The sequence below is a fragment of the Mesoplodon bidens genome (genome assembly GCF_964165515.1).
Source record: "Mesoplodon bidens genome assembly, chromosome: 1".
In the NCBI taxonomy this organism is placed as follows: Eukaryota; Metazoa; Chordata; class Mammalia; order Artiodactyla; family Ziphiidae; genus Mesoplodon; species Mesoplodon bidens.
Window position 1 is genome coordinate 113101401 of NC_138176.1, and position 24335 is coordinate 113125735.

Sequence of the window (24335 nt, forward strand, 5' to 3'; positions counted from 1 at the left end):
ACACTAGCAATGTCTTCTCTGTGCCAGCTAATATAAACATGGATTAGCTCCTATGTTTATAACTACCCCAGGTTGCTAGGTTTTATCCTCGTTTTACAAGTGAGGAAACTGAGCTTCAGAAAGTGAAGACATTCACCCAATGATGGAAATGTTCCATATCATGACTATAGTGGTAGTGACACTACTGTATACTTCTGCCAAAACTCATCAAATTGTAAACATAAAAGTTGTGACTTTCATTGTTTGTAAATTATACCTCAGTAAAGCTGATTATAAAAAAGAAAGAATTTTCTACAAATTTATGAGCACAAAATAGGGGAGTTAGGATGTAGTCCAAGGTTGTTCTAACTCCAAAGTCTATATTCTTATAAAAGCGTAGCCTTCATTTTTAATGTAGCAATGATCATTCAAAGATTTTGTGAACAATGTATTTCCACGGTAGATGCTTTAAAGAACAACACAATTAAGTAACTTAGACTTTATATAAATGTATCTATAGAATTTATTTCTTAATTGTTCATTTTAGTAAATAAATTCAATTAACTACTAAAAAATAATAGCTTTTATTATGATTTTAACATACCATTTATTGAGAAACTGTTACATGTCAGGTACCTTGAAATGCTCTGCACAGATCATCTCATTCAATCTCACCATAACCCTATGAGCGTGTTATTAGCCCCATTTTATAGTTTAGGAGACTAGGAGTTAGAGAGGCTAAGTAAACCACCCCAAAGAGCTAAAATAAGTCAAGATCAAATCTAAATCTAAGTCGTCTGACTCCAGAATTTAGAATCTTAACTACACTACACTCTACTGAGAAGTCCATGTATATTCTTTAGCTAAATTTTTAAAAGTAAAAAATAATTGATACAGTTAAGATGGTTAAAAACATTTAACCTTTTCAACGTGTTCCTAAATAACTGAATTTTTAAAATTATTCAAGCAATACATATACATGGTTAAAACAAATTTAGACTCATAATAAAACACCAAAAGCTCTTTTCTTCCCTCCTCAGTCTCCAAAATGTTGTAACTATTTCCTCTGATAGTTACTATTGTTATCTCTTAATAATATGCCATTCGTTGATATGTATAAGCAGTGAGGATTTTCTCTCTTATTAATACCTCTACTCCCTTCTGCCACACTTTCTATACAAGTGGTGTTGGGAAGTTGGACAGCCGCATGTGAATCAATGAAATTAGAACACACCCTCACTCCATACACAAAAATAAACTCAAAATGGCTTAAGGACTTAAGTATAAGACATGACACCATAAAACCCCTAGAAGAGAACATAGGCAAAACATCCTCTGACATAAATTGTACCAGTGTTTTCTTAGGTTCATCTCCCAAGGCAATAGAAATAAAAGCAAAAATAAACAAATGGACCTAAGCAAACTTACAAGCTTTTGCACAGCAAAGGAAACCACAAACAAAACGAAGAAACAACCTATGGACTGGGAGAAAATATCTGCAAATGATGCAACTGACAAGGGCTTAATTTCCAAAATATACAAATAGCTCATACAACTCAATAATAATAATAATAAAAAACCCTACTGAAAAATGGGCAGAAAACCTAAACAGACATTTCTCCAAAAAAGACATACAGATGGCCAACAGGCACACGAAAAAATGCTCAACCTCACTAATTATTAGAGAAATGCAAATCAAAACTACAACGTGGTACCACCTCACAGCAGTCAGAATGGCCATCATTTAAAAAGTCTACAAACAACAAATGCTGGAGAGGGTGTGGAGAAAAGGGAACCCTCCTACACTGTTAGTGGGAATGTAACTTGGTCCAGCCACTATGGAAAACAGTATGGAGGTTCCTTAAAAGGACTAAAAACAGAGTTGCCATATGATCCAGCAGTCCCACTCCTGATAATATATATCCAGAGAAAAGTATAATTTGAAAAGACACATGCACCCCAATGTTCACAGCAGCACAATTTATAACAGCCAAGACATGGAAGCAACCTAAATGTCCACTGACAGATGACTGGATAAAGATGCGGTACATATATACAATGGAATGCTACTCAGCCATAAAAAAAGAATGAAAAAATGCCATTTGCAGTAACATGGAGAGACCTAGAGATTATCATACTAAGCAAAGTAAGTCAGAAAGAGAAAGACAGATATTGATACCATATGATATCACTTATATGTGGAATCTAAAATATTACACAAATAAATTTATTTATGAAACAGAAACAGATTTCACAGACATAGAAAATAAGCTTATGATTACCAAAGGGTAAAGGGGGTGGGGATGGATAAGTTAGGAGTTTGGGATAAGCAGATACAAACTACTATATATAAAATAGACAACAAGGTCCTGTATAGCACAGGGAACTATATTCAAAATCCTGTAATAAACCATAATGGAAAAGAAAATGAAAAAGAATATGTATATATATGTATAACTGAACCACTCTGTTGTACTCGGAAACTAACACAACATTGTAAATCAACTATACTTCACTAAAAAAAAAAAAAAAAAAAGAATAAAATCAGAAACATAAGATATTGTACAAGAAAAGAATTGTATAAAGCATGCAGAAAACAGAGTTGTTGAAAATTAAAAACATTACAGCTGTCAATAAGCATTACAGCAGTAAATTAAATAGTAAAAGGATTAAAAGATAAAGTTGAGACAATTTCTAAGAAATTAGAGGAAAAAGACAAAAGAATAAGTAACATGTCCCTGCCAAAAGATAAGAATATTAGAGTATACTGCAGAAGGTTCAATAGCAATATAATGGCAGGTTGAGAGAGACAGAGACAGAGAGAGAGAGAGAGAGAGAGAGAGAGAGAACAGTGAAATGCAGAGGAGGAAATCAACAAAATAATTCATGAAAACTATCCAGAACAGAAAGACACAAGTTTCTAGAATGAAACAACTTAGTAAGTACAAACCACAGTGGATGAAAATACATCCACACAAGGTATAATCCTGTGAAATTTTAGGACATTAGAAACAAAGATTCAAGATTCCAGAAAAAGGGAAAGGCAAAAACAAGCAATAAAACAAGTCACATACAAAGAATCAGAAACTAGAAGAGCTCTGGACTTCACAGAAATAACACGGTAAGCAAAAAAACAGTGGAACAATGTCAGTAAAATAATTACGGGAAAACGTCCAACCCCGCTAAACCATGAATAAAGATATTTTCAGATATGGAAAGTCTCTAAAAATGTATCTTCCCTCTTATTCACTTGTTCTTAAAATTTACTAGAGAATGTGCTCCACCACAACCAGTATACCAAAGAAGGTTAAAAAAACACATCAGATATCCAAAACAAAGAAATTCTAGGGACCGCTTTGAAGAGAGAGCTCTAAAAAGTTCCCAGGAAGAGAATTGTGCATCAGATATAAAAGGAAACCAGTCCAGACCGTGCAGTGTATTTCCAAAGGAAGTCATATGGAGGGCTATCATCCCCAAGATGCCTCCTGCCATCAACTAGATTCTCTGTATGTATTTTAGCTTGTTTCCACCATTTGGTGATGAAACTCCAGCTCTCCCCTCAATGTCTTGTGTGCCATCACCTGAATCGGATAATGATGTCATTTCACCCGGCCTACACCTGAAAGCCAGGCGTATGTCTGGGAAGCCTAGAGTCAGAAAATACAAAGGACCTTCCTACTGCCCCTGAACATACTCCTTTTTGGTCCCCCTCTGAGACTACGTCAGATATTCCTGTGGGGAGCCCCGATGTTTCCCAGAACGGCCTCATTACCTTGCCCCACTGAATTCCCTTCCAGAGGTTTTTGTAGACTCACAAAGAAGCTTACTATGACCTAGAGAGTCTATTCAGATAACATTCTCAGGGAGCCTTCAACTAAGTGGAAATACTGCCTTTTTTACATAGCTAGGTTTACGCTTGCCACAGTTTTAAGAAAACTAAATAATATCCTCTTTAGGAATATATATAGGTTTAATATAATTCTAAAGAAAAGTAAAAGAATGATTAAGTCACAATATTAATTACTTTTCAGGGAGACATAACTATTTTAAGTAAATACTACTTGTTCACCACTGTGGTAGACAAACAATATTCGTATCATTATTCTTTAAATTATATATATATTTCCATATACTGCTCTGTATTTCTGATATGGTAGAAAATTATGAAAAATGAACTTTAGAATATTTAGGTATTTACAAATAATAAATATAAATATCCATCTGAAATAAGAGAGAAACACAATTTCCATTACATTCAAAATCAATAAAAATTCAAACTCTCTTAAGTTATAAGAAATGTAAAGTTTGTGGGGTTTTTTTAAAGAAATGTAAAGTAGTTTTATGGAGATACATTCTTTTACTTCATTTGACAGATCAGATTCTCTCTTCCCCGCCAGTCAGATTTACAAAAATCTTCCCCTCCAGTACTCATCACTTTTATTATTTGTTAAACTTCATTCTGCCTTAAACATTAAGCAATAAGGACATCATAAAAGGGATCATAATAAATATAATCAAGATAAGCAAAGTTTGGTATTCTTTACAAAAAGTTCAGTATAATTTTATAGTCTGATATTACATAATTCAAACTATGTTTTACATGGCTACAGAAAGGATGGTACCTGAAGAAAACACAGTAATAGTACTAGAGGTTGAATATTAAATTTTAACTAAAATCTAATGGTGCCCTCAGCTCTACTAATAATAGAAATATTTCCAAGCCTCAATCAATGGCTGATTTTATTTCAAGTAATAACAGAGTCAATAAAATTCTGGTTCAATTAAAAACAGAGAATTTGATAATGTCACTGAATTACCTTTATAGAATTTGATTTATAAAAATTGAAACAAACAAAAATTAAAACAAATACTTGCATGCAACAGGATGCTTGTTATGTTTACCTTGAAGTCCATTAAGGATAGAAGTGATTTCTATGGATTTAATATGAGCTGTATCAGAGTTTTTGGCATCAGTAAGATCCAATTTGGATACCATTTCAGGAGATGGATTTGTCTGAAATGGTGGTTTTGACAAACGCCGAAGTTTACAGTTCTTAGGAGAATACTTTTCATCTTTGTCTTTTTCTTTGTCTAATTTATTCTAGGTTAAGGAAAAAAAAAGGTATCCCACGTTAGCCATAATACGTCATGAGGCATTTATTAGTAACAATGTTAAAACTCATTTTTAACTCAACGTTACAGACTATTATTAAAAAACATAAAAAGAAAGAATACAAAAAGTCCCACAAAACAGTCAGAAATGTTTTTTCAAAGTTATTTAACAAATACTACAGGATGAGAAATAAGTTTTTGTCTAATATTTATATTTTAATAGTGGAAATAAGTTAGCAATCAGATAGGCAATTAAGACTAGCAAACTCCCCTACTGCTAATAATTGGTGTTACAAAGTCTGTAAAAATTAAATCACAATAGGCTTAAATTAAATATTCACTAAAAAAAAATACTACTTCTAAAACTTGCTCTGTGTAAGGAAACTGGCTTTTTAGTGCCACACACACACAGCTCTTCTAGTAGCTTAGAGCGATGCTAAATGTAGCATGACTTCCAATAAAGACCAAGAGTGTCCTGAGTCGTAGCTACTGAGTTGTTATACCAAAACTTTAAAAATATGGACCCAATTTCACAGTGAGAAAAGAATAATCACTCTAGGGGAAACCTTTCAGTATTTAGGGCCACTAGGGTATCATTTAGTCAGAGAGTAAATAGCTCCTCACTTTTAATATGAAAATTGAATTTCAGGAGAACTGTTAAACACTTCAACTATATATACCATTCAAAGTATTAAAGAGCCATTAAAAAGATTAAAAAATATTCTAAAACCTAGTTAATGGTTCTACTTTCTAATAAAACATTAGAAAGATTCAGTCTTAGAATGAATAAGCGTAATTCTATCATACATAAAAGTAACCTTGGGCCTCCCTGGTGGCGCAGTGGTTGAGAGTCCGCCTGCCGATGCAGGGGATACGGGTTCGTGCCCCGGTCTGGGAGGATCCCATATGCCGCGGAGCGGCTGGGCCCGTGAGCCATGGCCTCTGGGCCTGCGCGTCCGGAGCCTGTGCTCCGCAACGGGAGAGGCCACAACAGTGAGAGGCCCGCATACCACAAAAAGAAAAAAAAAAAAAAAAAAAAAAAAAAAAAAGTAACCTTAATTTCCATACAAGCTCATTAATAGATTCCCCACGGTATCTATGCAGAGTTTGCCTAATAGGGTCTTGTGAACACATTCTAAGGCACTACCTATATAGTCAGAGAAAGATGAAGAAAAAAGAAGAGCTTCAGATAGGCTTTCCTCTACCTTCAGACACCTCCTTCTCTTCCTCCAATGGTTTACAGCTATTACAGTAACCCCAGGGCTCCCAGCCACAATACTTAATGACTCCTAGTTGGAGACCAGAGGTGTAGGAAACAGTTGAAATGGGTAAGTGAAATCTGGCTGAGTGGACTTATACAATGTTGGAACTGAAAAAGCCTCAAAGATCATTTAGTACTGTTTTCAAAATGCTTTTCCATAAGCTGACAATCTTAATTGTACGCAAATCTAGCATTTGATAAATTTGCTATTTCAAGAGAGTATTTCCACTCTACTAACACTAATGCACACACACTTAATACTCATTTTAGAGGCAAAGTTCCTTAATTAAGAGCTATAATACAGCAAAATAAGCACTCACCTTTATTTTCTTGCGATGTTTTATCTTTGGCACATTTTTATCAGCAGGTCGTACTATTTTATCTGCTTTAATCCATTCATCATATCTAAAATTGAAGGAAATTAACATAAATATAAAACACATACCACAGAAGGAACCATGCCATATTACAGAGAAACTTGTAAATAGAATCAGAACATTTCAGAACTGGAAAGGGCCTTGGAGGCCATCTAGTTCAACTTCCTGGTTCAAGAAATAAAGTTACCATGGCTCAAAGAGAGAGATGAAGTGACCTATCCAAGGACACAATGTCATCTATTGCTGAGCTAAGACTCAGCAAGATCTCTGGACTCCTGGACTAGCACTCCTTGCTCTGTTGCCCCAGTGAGAAACCAAATCCGTGCAATAGCTATTAAGAGAAATCCCAGTATTTCCTATACTTTTTTGTATACTTTGTTGTGTTCGTAAGCAGCAAGTAGCCCATTTTTCCTAACCGTGTCAGGAAGCTATAAGGGGAAGCACAGCTCTGCCAAGCCTCCAGTGCCGAGACACTTCTTATGTGTGCAGGCAGCCGAGGGCCAACAGTTGTGATGGCCCCTCCACTCAGTGCTGGCAGTCTGCGTGATTTTACAGGGTGCAAGTCACTACTGACTGCAATAAATCTATTTGTTTAAAGGGAAAAAAAAAAAAGATAGTTTACTTTTGTAAAAACTCAGCCAGAAAGAAGAAACATTAAAAACAAATTACCTCTTTTTATGTTTGAAAGTTATCTACATTTATTCTGGAAAATGGGAAAACTCACTGACATTTTTAACTCAAGGAAATGAACAACTGAAAATGAGCTTTTAAATTAAAATGTCCTCATTACCAGAGGTATTAAGTGAAGTAATAAAGACCTTAAGTCAGGAAGCAAATGACCTGGGTCATTAGCTTACTAATAAATTACATTCTTGCTCTAGATAGGCCTAGTTGTATCTGTAACAAGTCTCAGGCAGAGCTATACTGCTGGTGCAAACCATGAGCTGCGGCGAAGCTGAGGGCTCAGCCCCACAATGGTTAATAAGGCAGTGTCTGCTGGAAGCTGCTGAGGGCCACAGTGATAACTGGAGAGGATGAGGAAAGAATGGAATGAGTTCTAGAAAAGTCTTTACATATCCTTGCTGACTAGTTATGTGGCCCTGGTCAAGACGTTCTCAACCTCAGACTTAGTTCGCTCTGTATAAAGACCACATTAAAAAGATAAAATAAAAAATAAGACTGCATATCACATATGGCTCTTTGAGGATCAAATATATGATAAGTGCTTTGAAACAGTTTAAGTCAAATATTCTTCTTCTACTAAACACACTCCTCTGGTATTTATACTGGCACACTAGCACCTACCTGTACATTTATAGTAATTTTAATTTTCCCATTAATACTCAAAATAGCATGATGCTTGACAAGAAAGCAATTTAGTTCCTTCCAAAATTAGAGTGAAGGTGAAGAATGAACAGAAAATATATCTGCCCTCTACAAAGTTGAATGTGAACTTCCAGAAGTTGCTCTTACTTGAATATAGTTATGGAAATCAATGCTATGTAATTTAAGAAAAAATAAAACAAGCTTTCTATCTTCTTATGAGATAAACTAAAAACAGTTCATGATGGTTACACATAACATCAGCATAAGCTAAATGAAGATATAAGAGTTTTTTACCTTTCTTAACCAAAGACTACCTGTTGTACAATTAATTTTGTAATACCAGACATTTTGACTACCAGTACGAGTACGATTCAATTCCACTTGGATTTTTTTTTTTTTTTTTTTTTTTTGCGGTACGCGGGCCTCTCACTGTCGTGGCCTCTCCCGTTGCGGAGCACAGGCTCCGGACGCGCAGGCTCAGCGGCCATGGCTCACGGGCCCAGCTGCTCCGTGGCATGTGGGATCTTCCCGGACCGGGGCACGAACCCGTGTCCCCTGCATCGGCAGGCGGACTCTCAACCACTGCGCCACCAGGGAAGCCCCTCCACTTGGATTTTTGACATGAATTATTATATTGCAAATTTGGGTGAAACAGTAGCTTTCAATGCAAGAATATCACCAAGATATTGTAGCTTTGATGGAGCACCAAACACATCAAACAAGCAAAAATACTTACTGTCCCCATAGTTACAATGTTCACTGTGACAGAGAAAGATTTCTTTATGAGTTAGAGGTAATGTATTTTGCTTAAATTCTCTTAGGAACAAGGTATAAGGAACATATACATAAATAAAGTAGTGGTTACTCCACATGGTACAGGCTGATGCTCACTGCCTAAGCTCCACTAGAGTACAGATACTATACGATAATCATTTTCTCCTCCACCCAAACATAAACTAAGGATGGTATATAAGAGGACTGGTTATCAGAAGAACCTTAGTGAGTTTGGGGGTGGAAAGAGTGTTGAGCCAGGCAGGAAACAAAAAAGAAAGATTCTGGAATTAGAAGTAACAAACTATACACGCTTCTAAAATACTTGAACAGCAGTAATTAAACACAAGGGTCTTACTATTCTACATAACAATTTTGCTTGAAAACTACTGACTATTCTGTATGATTTTAGGAGATTCCTTGGGAAATTCTTTAGATATGTTTCCTACTAGAGCAATTACATGGTAATGTATGGTTCTATAAGTATTAGCTAATATTTATATTGTGACTCCTTTATTATTTGCCTCTTTCTATTCTCCTTTCTCAGTGCTTTTTGTTTGTTCAGGCATTCCCTTGTTCTAATATTATTCTTTTAGATTTTTTTCTTTTTTCAGCTAGATTTATGCTGCCTTTCATAAAATGTAATAACACAACGTTGTTATTGTTATTATAATTAATATCCTTCAGAACTAGAACATGCCTTAAAAATCTATCAGGAATTTATTTCACAGATTGAGAAACTCAAACCATGGAAGCGAACTCATCTTGCAAGCTACAGGCTTGCCAAAAACCACTATGTGAGGAGTTAGAGAAGAACGGGGAATGGACTGCCTGTTAAACAGTGTAATACTAGAATGATTACTACTAGGCAGGCCAGGTCCTGTTCAGAGTAAGCATACAGAAGAGTCCAGACCAGCAACTGAAAAAGCCTCATTAAGAATGCACAGTATGAACCAATCCACGAGGAGGGAGAACGGGTGAAAACAATGTGTGAGAATTTTGGTTAAGGCAGCTTTTTCAAATTACAAATGCCTTTAACCAAACAGAGGTTGAGACCAGTGATGTAAACATTAACAGAAATATTTCAAAATGTAATGAGGTTCCAAGTAGCACTTTAGTTGCCTGATTAATCTTACGAGGAAAAAAAAAATGATGATCAGAAAATAAACTGATAGCTATAACTGATCATTGTATATATTTTAAAAATAGGAAATGTTCTTTCCCTTTATGTAATAACTGATTAGAGTATTATTCAGGAGTTCTATTCTCTCTTCTTTTTTTTTTTTTTGGCTGCAAGGCATGTGGGATTCTAGTTCCCCAACCAGGGATCAAACATGCGCCCCCTGCACTGGAAGCATGGCGTCTTAACCATTGGACCACCAAGGAAGTCCACAAGTTCTATTTTCTTTACAGAATACTTTCAAAGACCAGGAAGGAGAGAAACATAAATTCATGTGGGGAAAAAGCAAAACGATACACCCCGAAAGGCAACATTTCCTACTGACACTAAATTATATAAGAAAGAGTTAGGCCAATTTAATTTTTATTTTACTAGTGCTTGTTAATTTAAATTAAGTAATATTAGTGGGTTAAGATCTCTGATTCCCTATCAAATACCAAGAATAAAGACTTGAATGAAGGGAATTTAATTCAGAACTACAGAAAAAGCTGCCACTGATTCTGTTTATTCTATATAAACAAACTTTTTATATAGTCTATTTAATATACATTAAAAAGAGATTACAGCACATTTACTTTAGGCATAAGAAAACAGTCAAAGAAGACAGAAAATGGGAAAACTTAGCTCAAATTCAAATACCTTGGACACCATAGAAATTGAAATTACAGGGAAGTGGCAAACAACAGAAAATTGCAGCTAAGAAATAGAAGACCATGAAATATTTCTCATCTCTCCTTGGGGCACCATACCAAGTACGGTATCCATTCATCCCTCAAAATAGATTCTTAAAGAATACAAGAATTGGGGCTTCCCTGGTGACGCAGTGGTTGAGAGTCCGCCTGCCGATGCAGGGGACACGGGTTCGTGCCCCGGTCCGGGAAGATCCCACATGCCACGGAGCGGCTGGGCCCGTGAGCCATGGCCACTGAGCCTGCGCGTCCGGAGCCTGTGCTCCGCAACGGGAGAGGCCAAGACAGTGAGAGGCCCGCGTACCGCAAAAAAAAAAAAAAAAATTTAAAAACTAAGTCAAATATAAATTTTTTGGTTTTAAAATGCTTCCATCCTTTTCTCAAAACATTCCCAAATATATGGACATGCTGTACTTCCCTCACAGTGGCTCTCCAATATTCTTGATTCAGCTTTAAGTACCACAAAGGGAACCAAGACATTAGAACGCATATTCTGATGGGGTCTCTCTACTGTGCAGGAACTACGAACAGCTATTTAGGTATTCAAAGGTATTAGGTATTCAACGGGTATTCAAAGAAACCACTTTATTGTTAAATACCTAGATTTCTCCCCAAGGCTAGCAGGACTATTGCTGTCAGCTCTCACGTTCTGTGATAATGTAGCTTGAAAACTAGGAGAGAAATTTAAGCTAAGTGGTTGGCCTACAAACAAAATGACCTGTAACTTTAATCCAAGCAACAGAGTTTTATGAGAATGTCTGAGGAAAACAAGGAAGTTTGGATTATTGATATCAACTATACTACCTTTAGGTGGACTTTAAATTTAGAAATTACGAACAGAAGAGAGTAATTGGCCTGTTTGTGACAAAAGGAAATATAGTTTGCTAGGGCACAAGGAAAAGAAGATTACTAAATGCTTCCATTTAAAAACAAATATCAGAAAACAAAGAAAAACAAATATTGGAACAAATATTAACAAACACTGAGTTCGAAAATGAACACTAAGTCTGTTAATGATTAGACCATACTTTTTCAATTCAGTTATCAATAAATTCATTGTAATTAAGGTATGGAGTCTAGACAAGTATCTTCTCTGATATTTAAAGTACTAAGGAAAATATTTTCAAAGAATATACTGACTTATTTGAGAACAGTCTATTGAGATCATCTAACATTCAACTAACGGAATAAACGTGAAGGAACAGATGCATGAGCAACTCATTTAACTTCTAGCGGTCTGTTCCCTGACCTACCTAAAATGAAGAAGGTAGAACAGATGATCCCCCAACTTAAAAAATTATATGGAACTCGCAAACTAGAAGTCTACACAAGGGCTTATTCACTCGACAAATACTTCTTAGGTACCTATCATGTGACAGGCTCTGCGCTAGGCACTGGGTAATAAATGCACCACAGCTCCTTATCAAGGAGTTTACAATTTAACAGAGAGGACAACACTAATCAGTCATTACATAAGTAATAATACAAACCTTCTGAACCATTCGAGAAAAGTAGCTACGTAAATATTTGAAATTTTAATGTGTTGAATTAAAATATTTATACAAAGCTAAAAGGAACCATTCAGAGACCATAGCATACTTGCTCTCACCAGAGAAAAACAGAGTTCTAAAAAGAAAACGTTTTGACTTTTTTGGGGATGTGTTGGCAAATCATCTAAGAAATCATTTAGCAACAATAAAAATGGAAAAGAACATTAGTCAACCAGACATAAGATACCAAAATGGTTACTGTGCCCACATCAGTTCAGATTTTGGTTCTGCTTAAACCTAACTAAACCACTTTCAAAGAAATATCATCAGCCATGTATTAATATAAACCCACCCAGTAATTACATGCAGAATAAGGATACTGTACAAATAACTTCATCAACAAAACTGAACTGACAAAACACTTAAAAACTCATTATTTAAAATATGCATACAGATTATAAAAGATAAAATCTAATAACTAACCGTTAATATAAGTGAAATATTAACATCATTAATATGTTGTTTTCTGTAGAGACTCATTTCATAATTGCTGAACAATATGTATTTTATATCCTATCTATAGGCAAAAAACTTAATATATGTCATAAAACTAACTTAGCTTTTAAAAACCTCACATCTAAAGTGGAAATTTAGGCCCTCTTTAGCATGGAAAGGAATTGTTTCCCCCTTAATTGAGTAAGAAAATATGAGGGAAAAAACATGACACCGTAATAGAAAAAAAGACCAAGTCATGATGAAGAGCAGCACTAGTTATTATCAATTATAAACTTTATAAGCAATTTAATCAATATTTACCTACTTTATGAATTTTCTATAATAATCTCAATTTACATATTTATTTTTAATGTGAGAGAATATCTAAAGCAAAATTCATAGAGACCTACTGACTACAATTTAATGCTTTTAGTCATGTACTTAGGATAAAACAAAAATAAAGATAAAAGCATCACATTATTGAAAAAATAAAATTCTAAGCATGCTATTAACATTTCATATTTCCACTCCATACAACACTGTTAAATCCACATCAAAGAAACAGGAATGGTGTTCATTGTAATAAAGAACATAATAGCAGAATGATAAAAACATGAATATTATAGCATCATCATATTAAAGATTTGACGCAAACAGCCCAAGAGAAATGTACTGTAATTATATAGATCTGTTTTCCTAGAGAATTTAACTTTGTAAAATGAAACAAAGGTATAGGTCTTCAGGCAGAGGTAGTATCAATATATAATGTTAAGAACACATCACAGAGCATTGTACCAGGCTTATAAAGACCACTGCAAATGGTTAACAACTCTGGCACTCATTGTATTTTGTGATGCAGATACTGACTTCTAAAAGTATCCCCAAAGTTTGTTTTATTAATATTTGATAAGTTTAGGGGATTAGTCTGTTTGTGCACATTTAGACAAACATACTGATGTAACTGCCAATCTACAAAACTATGAAATGGAATCAGTCCAAGTTAATGCTTTACATTAAATGTACCTGTCAATCTACAAAAAATACTAAATGGAACAGGCCCAGTTAAGTAAACACTCAGAGAGAGAGCAAGAGAGAGAGAAAGGAAAAAAGGAAGAAGGAAAGAGAGAGAGGCCATTTGAGTGCAAAAATATATGAGTTTATTAATCTTCTTCACAAAGGAAATTTTTATTTTCACTTGCACTGAAAAACTAATCAACTTGAAAGTCATTTTTTAAGTAAAAATTTATTTTTATGTTCACCTTGTTCATTGCTTATAAGCTTTCGTTTAAATTTCTCTACATGTAGGACTGTCTGATACAAAGCATTTGCATGCTGAAAAAGAATTTTTCACATGAGCAGTAACATACAGTCCTTTGACTTCCCTAGTAGTTTTTAATTATAATGCTTTATAGCATTATAAATAGGCTAGTAAATAGGCTAGTAGACTGTGACATAAGGGTTTATGGAGACAAGAGTTTGGAGATGGCAGTGAGGTATCAAGAAAAGAAGAATGGCACACAGGAGGAGGAGGAGTGTGCAAAGAGAATAGGAAGACTTGGTGAAAGAGATATGGGCAATGTTCCCTTTCTCCCCTTAAAACAGGCTGACAGATATTTCCTTGGAAACCATTGTCAAATGGCCTTCATTTATAGTTCTTTAACTTCCAACTATAAAAATAAAGCAGACAATTTCCTAGATAGGGTACCTTGCTTTCCTTTCTATCATTACCAGAATAATTATTTCAAAGCATATGAGTAGAACAACTTTGTACTCTTATCAATATTCCTAAGTCCAAAGGCATGTACAATGAAAGTATGGCAGGGAAGGAACAGGGAAATTAAGCTGAAAAAGTGACATAAAATTCTTCAAAGGAACAAAAGGAGACAGGGACTGGAAGAAAGGTCACAGGACACGAGCACTTCCAATCAGATTCATTCAAGTCTCTTACTCTCAATCCCATTTTGGCTGCTAATTAGGAGTTGGGCTCTGTATATTACCCAAAGAGGTCATTGTAAAAATTGACTACCATAATCATATATAAAAATTAACTCAAGATAGACCCAAACCCTAAATATTAGAGTTAAAACTATAAAATTCTTATAAGCAAATGGGGAAATTTTCATAACACTGGATTTGGCAATGTTTTCTAGGATACAACACAAGAAGCATGAGCAACAAAGAAAAAACAGATAAACTGGACTTTATCAAAATTAAAAAGACACTACTAAGGGTGAAAGGACAATTCTGTGGGTTCACAGAATGGGAGAAAATATTTGCAAATGACATCTCTGATAAGGGATTAGTATACAGGATACATGAAGAACTCCTACAACTCTTTAACAACAACAAAAAACAACCAATTCAAAAATGGGCAAAGAGCGTGAATAGACATTTCCCCAAAAAAGATATACAAATGATCATATAAAATTAAGTACATGAAAAGATGTTCAACATCACTAGTTATTAAGGAAATGCAAATCAAAACAACAATGAGATACTAATATATAGATTAACTATAAATAAACACTTTTTTTAAAAACAGAAAATGACAAGTGTTGGCAAGGATATGGAGAAATTGGAACCCTAATACAATGCTGGTAAGAATGTAAAATGGTGTAGCCTCTGTGAAAAACAGTTTGTTCCTCAAAAAGTTAAGCAAAGAGTTACCATATGTAAAATGATACAGAAGAGGTTCCAGTGAGAAAACTAAGCAACATCTGTCCCAATTCCCCACTAGTCTCTATATTCCATATATTCTATATTCCATAGGTATCACTTTTATACACAAGTCCCCTTTTTTTAGATTTTAATTTCTGCTCTACGTCCATTTCATTGCCAGGAGGTCCAATCTAGTTCAATATTCGTTTAATAGTTACCATACGCCAGGCATGTACAGAACATTCTAGATGTGCTAAGGGATATTAATGGAAGGAATATGAAAACTGAGGGGTTTTTTTTTCATGTTTTAAAATTAAATGCACTTCTGTAATGTAGAGTAATGTGGTCCCAATTTAAAAAGCTTAAACAATGGAAAAAAATTTACCCACAGTCCTACAGGCAAGTTATATTCCAGGAGGTCAAATCCCTTTGGCTGCAAAAAATAATTCAGAAAAATTCAATATCAGAAAAAGTGACTCAAATCAGGACTGGAAAATCAGGAACAGAATGTAAAATAAGTTAAAAATGGATACCAGAAGAATAAAAGAAGGGAACAATTAGAAGGGAGAAAACACATAAAGATAAGAAATGACAGAATGACTGAGGGGTGGTTTTCAATTTGGGAAAAGTAGAAAAGGAAAATAAACCAGAAAAGTAGTTGCAGCTGCAGCAGCAGCCGGAACCCACGTGAAAAGTACCACGAAAGGAGCGATCAGCTGGCTCAGGCACTAAGGTAAGGCAAGTAACAAGAGGTCAAGAAATAAGGGATGGAATTTGGCTAGATGGGGTCCCTGGTGACCGTTCTGGAGGTGTGGTGGAGGCGAAAGCCTTATTGGGTTGGGTTTACACAAAAACAACAGGAGACAAACTGGATAACAAGTGTAAATAACTCTAGTTGTTTTTGCTGGATGGAAGTGGAGCAAAGAAACAGCACAGTAGGGAAAGCAGGGGGAAGCTCAAATGAGATGAGAGAAATAACTGCAGGTCTATATGTGGATGGGAATGGTTTAGAACAGAGCGAGAAAATGAGAAAAAAGGGGAGAATTTCTGGGACCATATCTCTGATTTAGGCAAGAAGGTATGGCAGTTGGAAGATGGGTTTTAGATAGTAGCATGCTTGTTCACCTAAGGCTAAAGATGAGAAGGCAGAAAACATGGCAGCAGATGTAGGTAAGAGGTGATGTAGTGGAATTCTATAGAAATTCTCTTATTTCAATTTTTCAATGAGGTCACCAGCTGAAAGCGAGGATGGGGGAAGAGTTCCTGGGGATTTGAGGAGATAAGAAACAGTATGAGAAAAATTTTTTCTGTAACTATGTATGGTGATGGATGTTAATTAGATTTATTGTGGTGATCATTCTGCAATATATACAAATATCAAATCATTACGTTGCATACCTGAAACGAATATAATACTGCATGTTAATTATACCAATAAAAACTGTAATAATTAAAAATTACTCCCTTAAAAAAAAGGAATAGTCTGAGAAAGTAGAAAGGGCATGGAAGGAGGACATATAGCGCCCACTTAAGGTTCACAGTGACGAATTTAAAATAAGACCACTTCATTGTGGTTGTTTGCTTTCCTCCAGACAGGATCAGCTGCACAGGTGCAGGCAGGGAGTAGTAGGAGTGTTAGATTTCATCAGCGTTCTTGGGGTTTTGTCAAGCAGGTACTACAAAGCAACAACACAAGAGCAACAGAAGAACATGGGGGTTAAAAAAAAAGATTCTGGGCTTCCCTGGTGGCACAGTGGTTGAGAGTCCGCCTGCCGGTGCAGGGGACACGGGTTCGTGCCCCGGTCCGGGAAGATCCCAGATGCTGCGGAGCGGCAAGATTCTAACAAATGACTGAAGAATGCGAGCAACATAAGGAGAGGATGAGGGCGGGGGGAGGTGGGGGCTGTACATGCTGGAGAGGCTCTCCCCTCACCTGGACAATGAATTCCTTGCTAGGGACTATTTCTTTGTACCTTTAGTGCCAAGCACAGTATTTGGCTTATAGCTGTTGAACTTATGTTTGCCAAATAAAGGAAGATATTTGATAAAAAGCAGCTGAATGTTCACAAAAAATGGGATGAAACCCATTTGTTTGTGAAAGCTTTTTACTAGTTCCCACTCCACCCACTCCCTCCAAGGAGGAGCCAATTTGCTTAGAAAAATGAGGTATTTTTAAAATGAAATACATTTTCACTTCATATAATATACTTAAGTATAATTCATCTTACTTCCAGTTTTCTATAACTTGTAATATGGACTAGAACTAACTGTTGTTAGTTATTTAAGAGCCTTACAGTTGAAATTTTAGTCTCTCTTTTCTTTTTCTTTTACTTAAGGGTATCACTTAATGCAGTTGGGAATCATCAATATTAAAAAAAATTCTCTAATCAAACTCCCAGCTCCTTGATTACGGAAAGCCAAAGTAGAAATGAATGGAGAAAAATAAATCAGCATCGATACATAATAAAATATTGATGTATTTTAAATCCCATGCCAAGTAGCCTAGATAGTTGCAACACACTTGGTTGTTTTACTGAACAAGGATAGCTGTTACTGAACAAGGATAAATCCAACACACTCAAGTTTATGGCCAGTGAATTTCAAAGTGTAACTTCATTTTCAAACGTCAATCTCATGTTTTATGGCATGACCTAGAAACTTGAGAGTGAAAAGAACCAATTAGCTAATGATACTAAAAACATCTATAAAATATTAACATCACTAAGAGAAATTAAAACAAATATAACAGAGCCTACAATTAAAAATTACTGAAGTATGACTATAATTGTTTTAATATATGGAGGTATATTTTTTAAAAGACTAAAAGAGAACACACAACAGTATTAGTAGTCATCCTTTCTTTTATGTACTTTCTCATTTTTCTATACTGAATGCTATTTTTAGATGAGTTTTTAAAAATTCTGTAAAAAAGCATGTGGTGAACTAGTAAATGCTATAGCACTGGACAATAGTTTTACATATGGTCACCATATCTGAAAAATTCTGTAGCAATACTGTACCATTTATAAGTCATTATGTGGTTTAGGATCCAGAATTTTGGCTATTTCCCATAAATGTGATGTAAGTATGTAAAAATGTCTTTTTTTCTCATTGTAGTAGTAAAAAAAAATTGGCCCAAATGCTATCTTGTGTAACAAAAAAATTAACATTTTCAGTTGTGAAATAGGGGCATAAATGAAAAGTAATGTAAAGGTTTAGACAGCACTTTAGAAAAAAAGGAAAAATGTAGAAATTACAAGAAAAACAGTATTTTTCTAACTAAGAAAGATATTCTTATTTTCTTTAAGAAAAACCTGTTTGATGGAAAATGTTTCAGATCAAATAAAATGCAAACATCTCCATGCAAAATTTCCAAAATGCTGTTGTAATAAACAACTGCCAATGAGGATAAAACTATTTTTATGAAACTTCATGCATAAATCTTCATTTCTAATTGCAAATCTCAAGTGTAAATTCAGAGATCAAGCTGAAGATCCCCAAAATAATAGGAAAACAGTTGTAGAGCTGATGAGGATTTGTTGAGGTCCTCATTAGATTAGCTTCAGACATGAAGGAGCAGCAAAAATCATAATTATTGCTTATTCATCAATAAGACAGACTCTTTGGTTATTAATCCAGAGAGGAATAGGAATACTGTTATGTTGACTACAAGAAAATTAACTGCTTCATCTACTGAAGTACAATCGTTTTCTCTATGATGCTGGAGTCTGTAGAGATCCACCCTACAGGTCTTCATCAAGATGGTAAGTTTTCTTCTTTTGAACGTTCATACCATACAAACGTGTGAGTCGTCAGAAGTAGATGGCATCCTTCTTGTTAACACAAGCATGTCTTGTTGAACTAGGTCTTGGTTTTCTTTTCTATATTATTAAAAACTTGAATGCCTCAATTTAAAATCCTCCCTTACCCTACCCAACCCCCTATCAATTTCAAAGCTCACGTACTGAACATTCTTTTTACCCTCTAAAATCCAAGTGCTCCTAGGATAGGATTATGCTTTCCTTTAGCAAATCTTTTCTTAACAAAAGAAAGTTGCATCTTAATTGCAGAATAACTTTATGAATGTCTCAGTCCTTATATCTAGTAGGCCCCTTCTGTTTAATGAGATAATTAACAGAAAATAATCAAGCCCTCATTACAGTGAAACTTGAGAACGCCTAAATTCTATCCACTTGTCACAGAATTTAAAGCATTTTATAAAGGCCACTGGGAAAACTGCCTCATTATATAAACTAGCAAAATAACCAGAAGAACTGAAAAAAAGAGGTAAAAGATGATGTAGCTCAGATTATCTATCTTGTGGGCATTACTTAGTAATTATTAACTTTTGCTGATTCAATTTTTCCTTCCTAACTTTAAACTAACATATTCAACACTTACATTTACATCCTACGCCAAAGTGGAACTCCCTCTACATTTATATTTAATAAGATCATTTAATGTAAAATCAAAATGATTAAACATCAAAAACAGGAAAATATTCTGATAACAGCTCTATCTGAGATCTCAAGTGTCTTCCTTTGAACATGATCATTAACAGTCAGCCCTCCAGGTGAGGAAAATCACGCACCACAGGGGCAGCGCAAGAACCAACAGCCAAAAGGATAAATTACACACGATGTTGAAGGAGGTACCTGGAAAGCTTATGTTTCATCAGGACAATACTGATGATAGGCATTCTTAAAATCCAAAACTTTGTTAACCTTCCTGGTAGAAATAATAAAGAAAAAGTCCCAAACAAAACTCCTAAACATTTCCTTATGACTTAAGTTGCTATTTTCTTCCAAGCTTCAGAATGGATCAGAACTGCACTTCTCTCAAATTAAGAAAGGTAATCAGAAGATAATGCTTCTAGATAGAGCTTCCTATTGCTGCAGAAGGACAACACAAATTGTACTTTTAAGAAACAAAGAGTGTACTTTTTTTAAGAAACAGAGAATATGCGATGATGTTTTCTTAAAAACTTCCCAAGCCACAGAATACAATTTAAATATAAAGCATGAGAACTGTATTCCTCCTTGAAGAAGACACTAGGCACACCGTGAAACTACCACTGAAAACTTCAATGGTTACCTTTTCAAGGGCTACAACTCTATCACAGGCTACTTCAAATATATCAAACATTCCAAAATAAACAAGGTTTTTCTTAAAAGATATCAAAATGCTCAGATCCCAAAACTGGCTTGCCAACTTTGGATAAAATTCAAACATAAAATTTCTTTGGATAAACCAAAGCAAACTTGTACAAAAAGAAAATTCAGTCTCGCCTTTCAGTTCCCTAGGTGAGTAGCCGTCGGATCGTGCACTCTATTTCAGTCAAGCAGACTTGCTCATGACATTTCAACGATACTGTTTCAAACATAAAAATTAATTTCGGAGGCTTGTGAACAAGGCTGTAATGCAAGAGCTGTTAATGAGGAGATAAGGCTTTCTTGAAATAGCTAAAGCTTCCTAAGAAATCACAACTTTAAAATCCCTGCCTACTAAAGGAAAGAAACAAGATTACAAAGAAGAGGTTACTGCAGCAAGGTGGCTGAAAATGCAAGAGACCAAGAAGCCTGATAACTGGCTTGTGGACATCAAGAAGCTCAAAGCCCTTTTACCTTTTAAAGAAATTTTTCTATCATTTCACTAATAATGTTGCCTCTATTAATCTACATGCATAACATAAAAATCAGCTACATAGACTTCAGTTTTCCAGACACTAAGGATACCTTTGAACTACTGAAAACAACAAGTAGGAAGTCACTGAGCGAGGCACTTACTTGCCACAACTACATGATTTTTGTGTGGTATACTGTGCCCTCAATTAGAATACTAATGAATCTGTAATTCGTTAAATATTAAAATAGGAAATTATTTTACAAGTGTTTTTAGGTAGTAATCACTAGCTAAAACTCAAGTTACCTCACATTCCATCCGCAGTAATGCACCAAGTAAAGGACCTCTCCACCTTCGACATCAGAATCTTTAATACTAGCTTCATACATTTTTTGATTTTTCCCTCGTCCATACCGCACTTGGACTTTCATGCCTGGTGGATAGCACTCAAACTCCTCTTCTTCATTGTTGTCGTCATCCTCTTCATCCTCTTCCTCCTCCTCCTCCTCCTCTTCTGCTTCTTCATCATCTTCCTCTTCCTCTTTATTCGTTTCATCTCTTGAAAGGTTTAAAAAATTGCAGTTAATAAAAGACACTTCATAAGCTTTTCAGTTCCAAACCACATAAAATGATAAAAATCGTGGCTGTGATTGTTCCGGGAACAGCAGGTTCCAAGTGTATGATATTCTCTGAGTTTCTATTTAATATTAAAAACTAAAACTGTGTAGGATGACCACGGATGGTTACAGAAAGATACGTTTAGAGAAAATTAAAACGGAAAAGTAAGTGCATTAAAAGAAAATGTCCAACAGCCAGAAGAATAGAAGTTGTGTTGAATAGCAAGAAACTAGTAAGGTCGAATGTAACATTTTTCTCATGTTTTATTGTAAAAGTGTTTTACATCTCAGTTGACAAAAACAAACATCATCACACCTTATAGCCATTTTCTGACTAAAAATTATTTTTCATTCAAATATTTCCAACCTCAGAATGTTCAAACAAAACTTTCTACTAGCCAAATGGCTAGTCTTAATAACTTTAAAATAATTCCAACTAAATTTTCAAAAGTTATACTAAATGAAATATTACTTTACCTTTCACAGTAATATCCCACTAACTTCATATTACTATCACATCAGGGTTTTTCTTTCTATTCTTCTAAACTTCAACACAATTTCTGCTCTCTTTAACACGTATTTACTGCAAGTCCTCTTCTACCAATTCTCTCAACTTTAAAGTTCTGAAGAAATAGGTATATGAGAGGCCAATTCCAAATAATATGAAACTAAAAGTCATTTGCATTCTAGAAGCAGCAATGCAAACCATTCTGGTCTTCTCAATATCATGCACCTTCTAAAGCTGAGCATTCATATTCATTTTATATTAGCCACAAATCTGTATTCAACAAATTGGAGAAAATCTTAAATTATAAATCCTTCCAGGCACTAGATTTACCAAAAAAAATAAATTTCAATGGGAAATTCTGGACTATATTTAGTTTTAATTTGCTCTGCAATATGTCTATACTTATTACAACAGCTTTCTCTCAAAAAGAATCCATCACTTTACAGCTGACAAATGAATAAATGTCATAAAACAGAACCACAAGACAACTTAAGTAATTAAGCTTTAAAAGTTAATGGCTATTAATATTTATATAAAAAGTCTTCCTCCACTGATAACTTTAGTTTTATATTCTTATATGCTAAAGTACCAAATGAGCCAATTTTCTCTGAAATACATCATAAAGTCTACAAAGATCCTTAAGAATTAATCCTATTTTAAAGACTCATTTACAGTCAAATAAATAGGTACTTAAAAAATTAAATGAATCCAGCTGTAATCTGAGATAAAAAATATGAACTCTGTTACTGAAAATATATTAACATTTCTATAATGAAGAAAAACTTATTAGTAAGGCTAAAATATCTAAGAAATTATCAGAAAGGATGTTACGGATGATAAACTATTATTAACAACTTTAAGTAAATGATTTATATATACTATATATGTAGTATACATATATAAAATTAAAATAGTTAAGACTTTTTTTTGAAAGAACACTACTTGTTTAAATCATGAAAGTATATCCCTGCACATCAGGGAGTAAAGGAAGTGTATTCTGGTGGCTACAACAGAGACTGATTATGTACCAAAGAGATTTATCATGCACCTCAGAATCATCATAAAAGAGATAAAAGATATATGAGAGATAAAAAGTCTAAAATTTTTAAAACGAAAACTAACTCTAAACTGTATCTTACATTATATAATGCACTGAGCACACTGGTAAATGCCAATGATAGCAAGCACAACCTGACTTAAAGTGGTAGCCAGGACAATCTTTTATTTAATCTGGAATAAAAACCTAATATTCTGCATTAATTTTAAAAAGCAGTCAAAAATTAAAAATTCTCATTTAATGTCAACCTCAGACGCAAAGCAAATAGGAATCACTCAACTAATACACTGAATTATAGAGAAGCAAACAACACAATTACTGGTTATCAGCCAAAGCAAATATTCTCCTCCTCCTCCTCTTACTGGCAAAATCAGAGGTAAATGCACTAAACTAAACAGAACACAGAATGCCAAGAAAGAGAGCCTTTCAAAGTATAAAATGCAGCCAGTACACAGGTTAAAAACATTAAGATGATGTATATATTACACACACATACATGCACACAAACACAACACACACACACGCACACACACACACACACATGCACGCACACCCCATTAGTTAGCTTTTAGAGAACTACAGTTTGGGAAACCAAATGTATCGACCAGGAACTTTTCATCCGAAGTCACAAAGAAATTATCAAATTTCCCAAGGTTGATGTCATATGCCTTATTTACAATGGAACAAATTAAAAACAAAAAAACTACTTCGGTTTATTAGTACCTATTATGGGCCAGGCACTGAACCAGACATTTTACATAAATTAAATGATTTACTCTCCCATACCTGGACTATGAGGGAAGAACACTGAAAGTTCTTGGTAGCAGCTAATTACTTAGAGAAAGTTTATATACTAGAAAAATACTTACACATTAATTCTTTATAATTATAAAAGTTTCTATTGCACTTATCTAATAAAATTCAGAGATCAATTTTGGACATTTCTAACCCGTAAAGCTTCTAAAGAACCCATAACACTTCTAAAGCAGTCACAACAGGAAAATTTCAGTTTGTTGTATGATATATTTATAAATATCTGTGGTAAATAAAAAGGCCATATAGTTGAAAGATTTTTAAAAATCTGCAAAATATAGTTTATACCATAAAATAAGCTGAAGTACCACCTTGAAAATTTAAGATAACTATTAGTAACAAAGAGAAAATACAGGCTAATCACAGGGCTTTCCACACAG

At 34.6% G+C, this 24335-nt stretch overlaps 1 protein-coding gene across 6 annotated transcripts in view; it reads right to left on the minus strand.

Annotated features, from left to right (window-relative positions):
• Positions 1–24335, minus strand: part of ARID4B (AT-rich interaction domain 4B) — a 139204-nt gene that overhangs the window by 13366 nt on the left and 101503 nt on the right. For 4 of the 6 annotated variants that reach the window (XM_081241093.1, XM_081241092.1, XM_081241096.1 and 1 more), the window contains exons 17-19: positions 21267–21518; positions 6673–6757; positions 4882–5080 (exon numbers count right to left, since the gene is read on the minus strand). In XM_081241093.1, coding sequence (XP_081097219.1) covers positions 4882–5080; positions 6673–6757; positions 21267–21518 — 536 coding nt within the window. The remainder of the gene's footprint in view (positions 1–4881; positions 5081–6672; positions 6758–21266; positions 21519–24335) is intronic. The other 2 variants (XM_081241094.1, XM_081241095.1) reach the window with 2 other exon arrangements.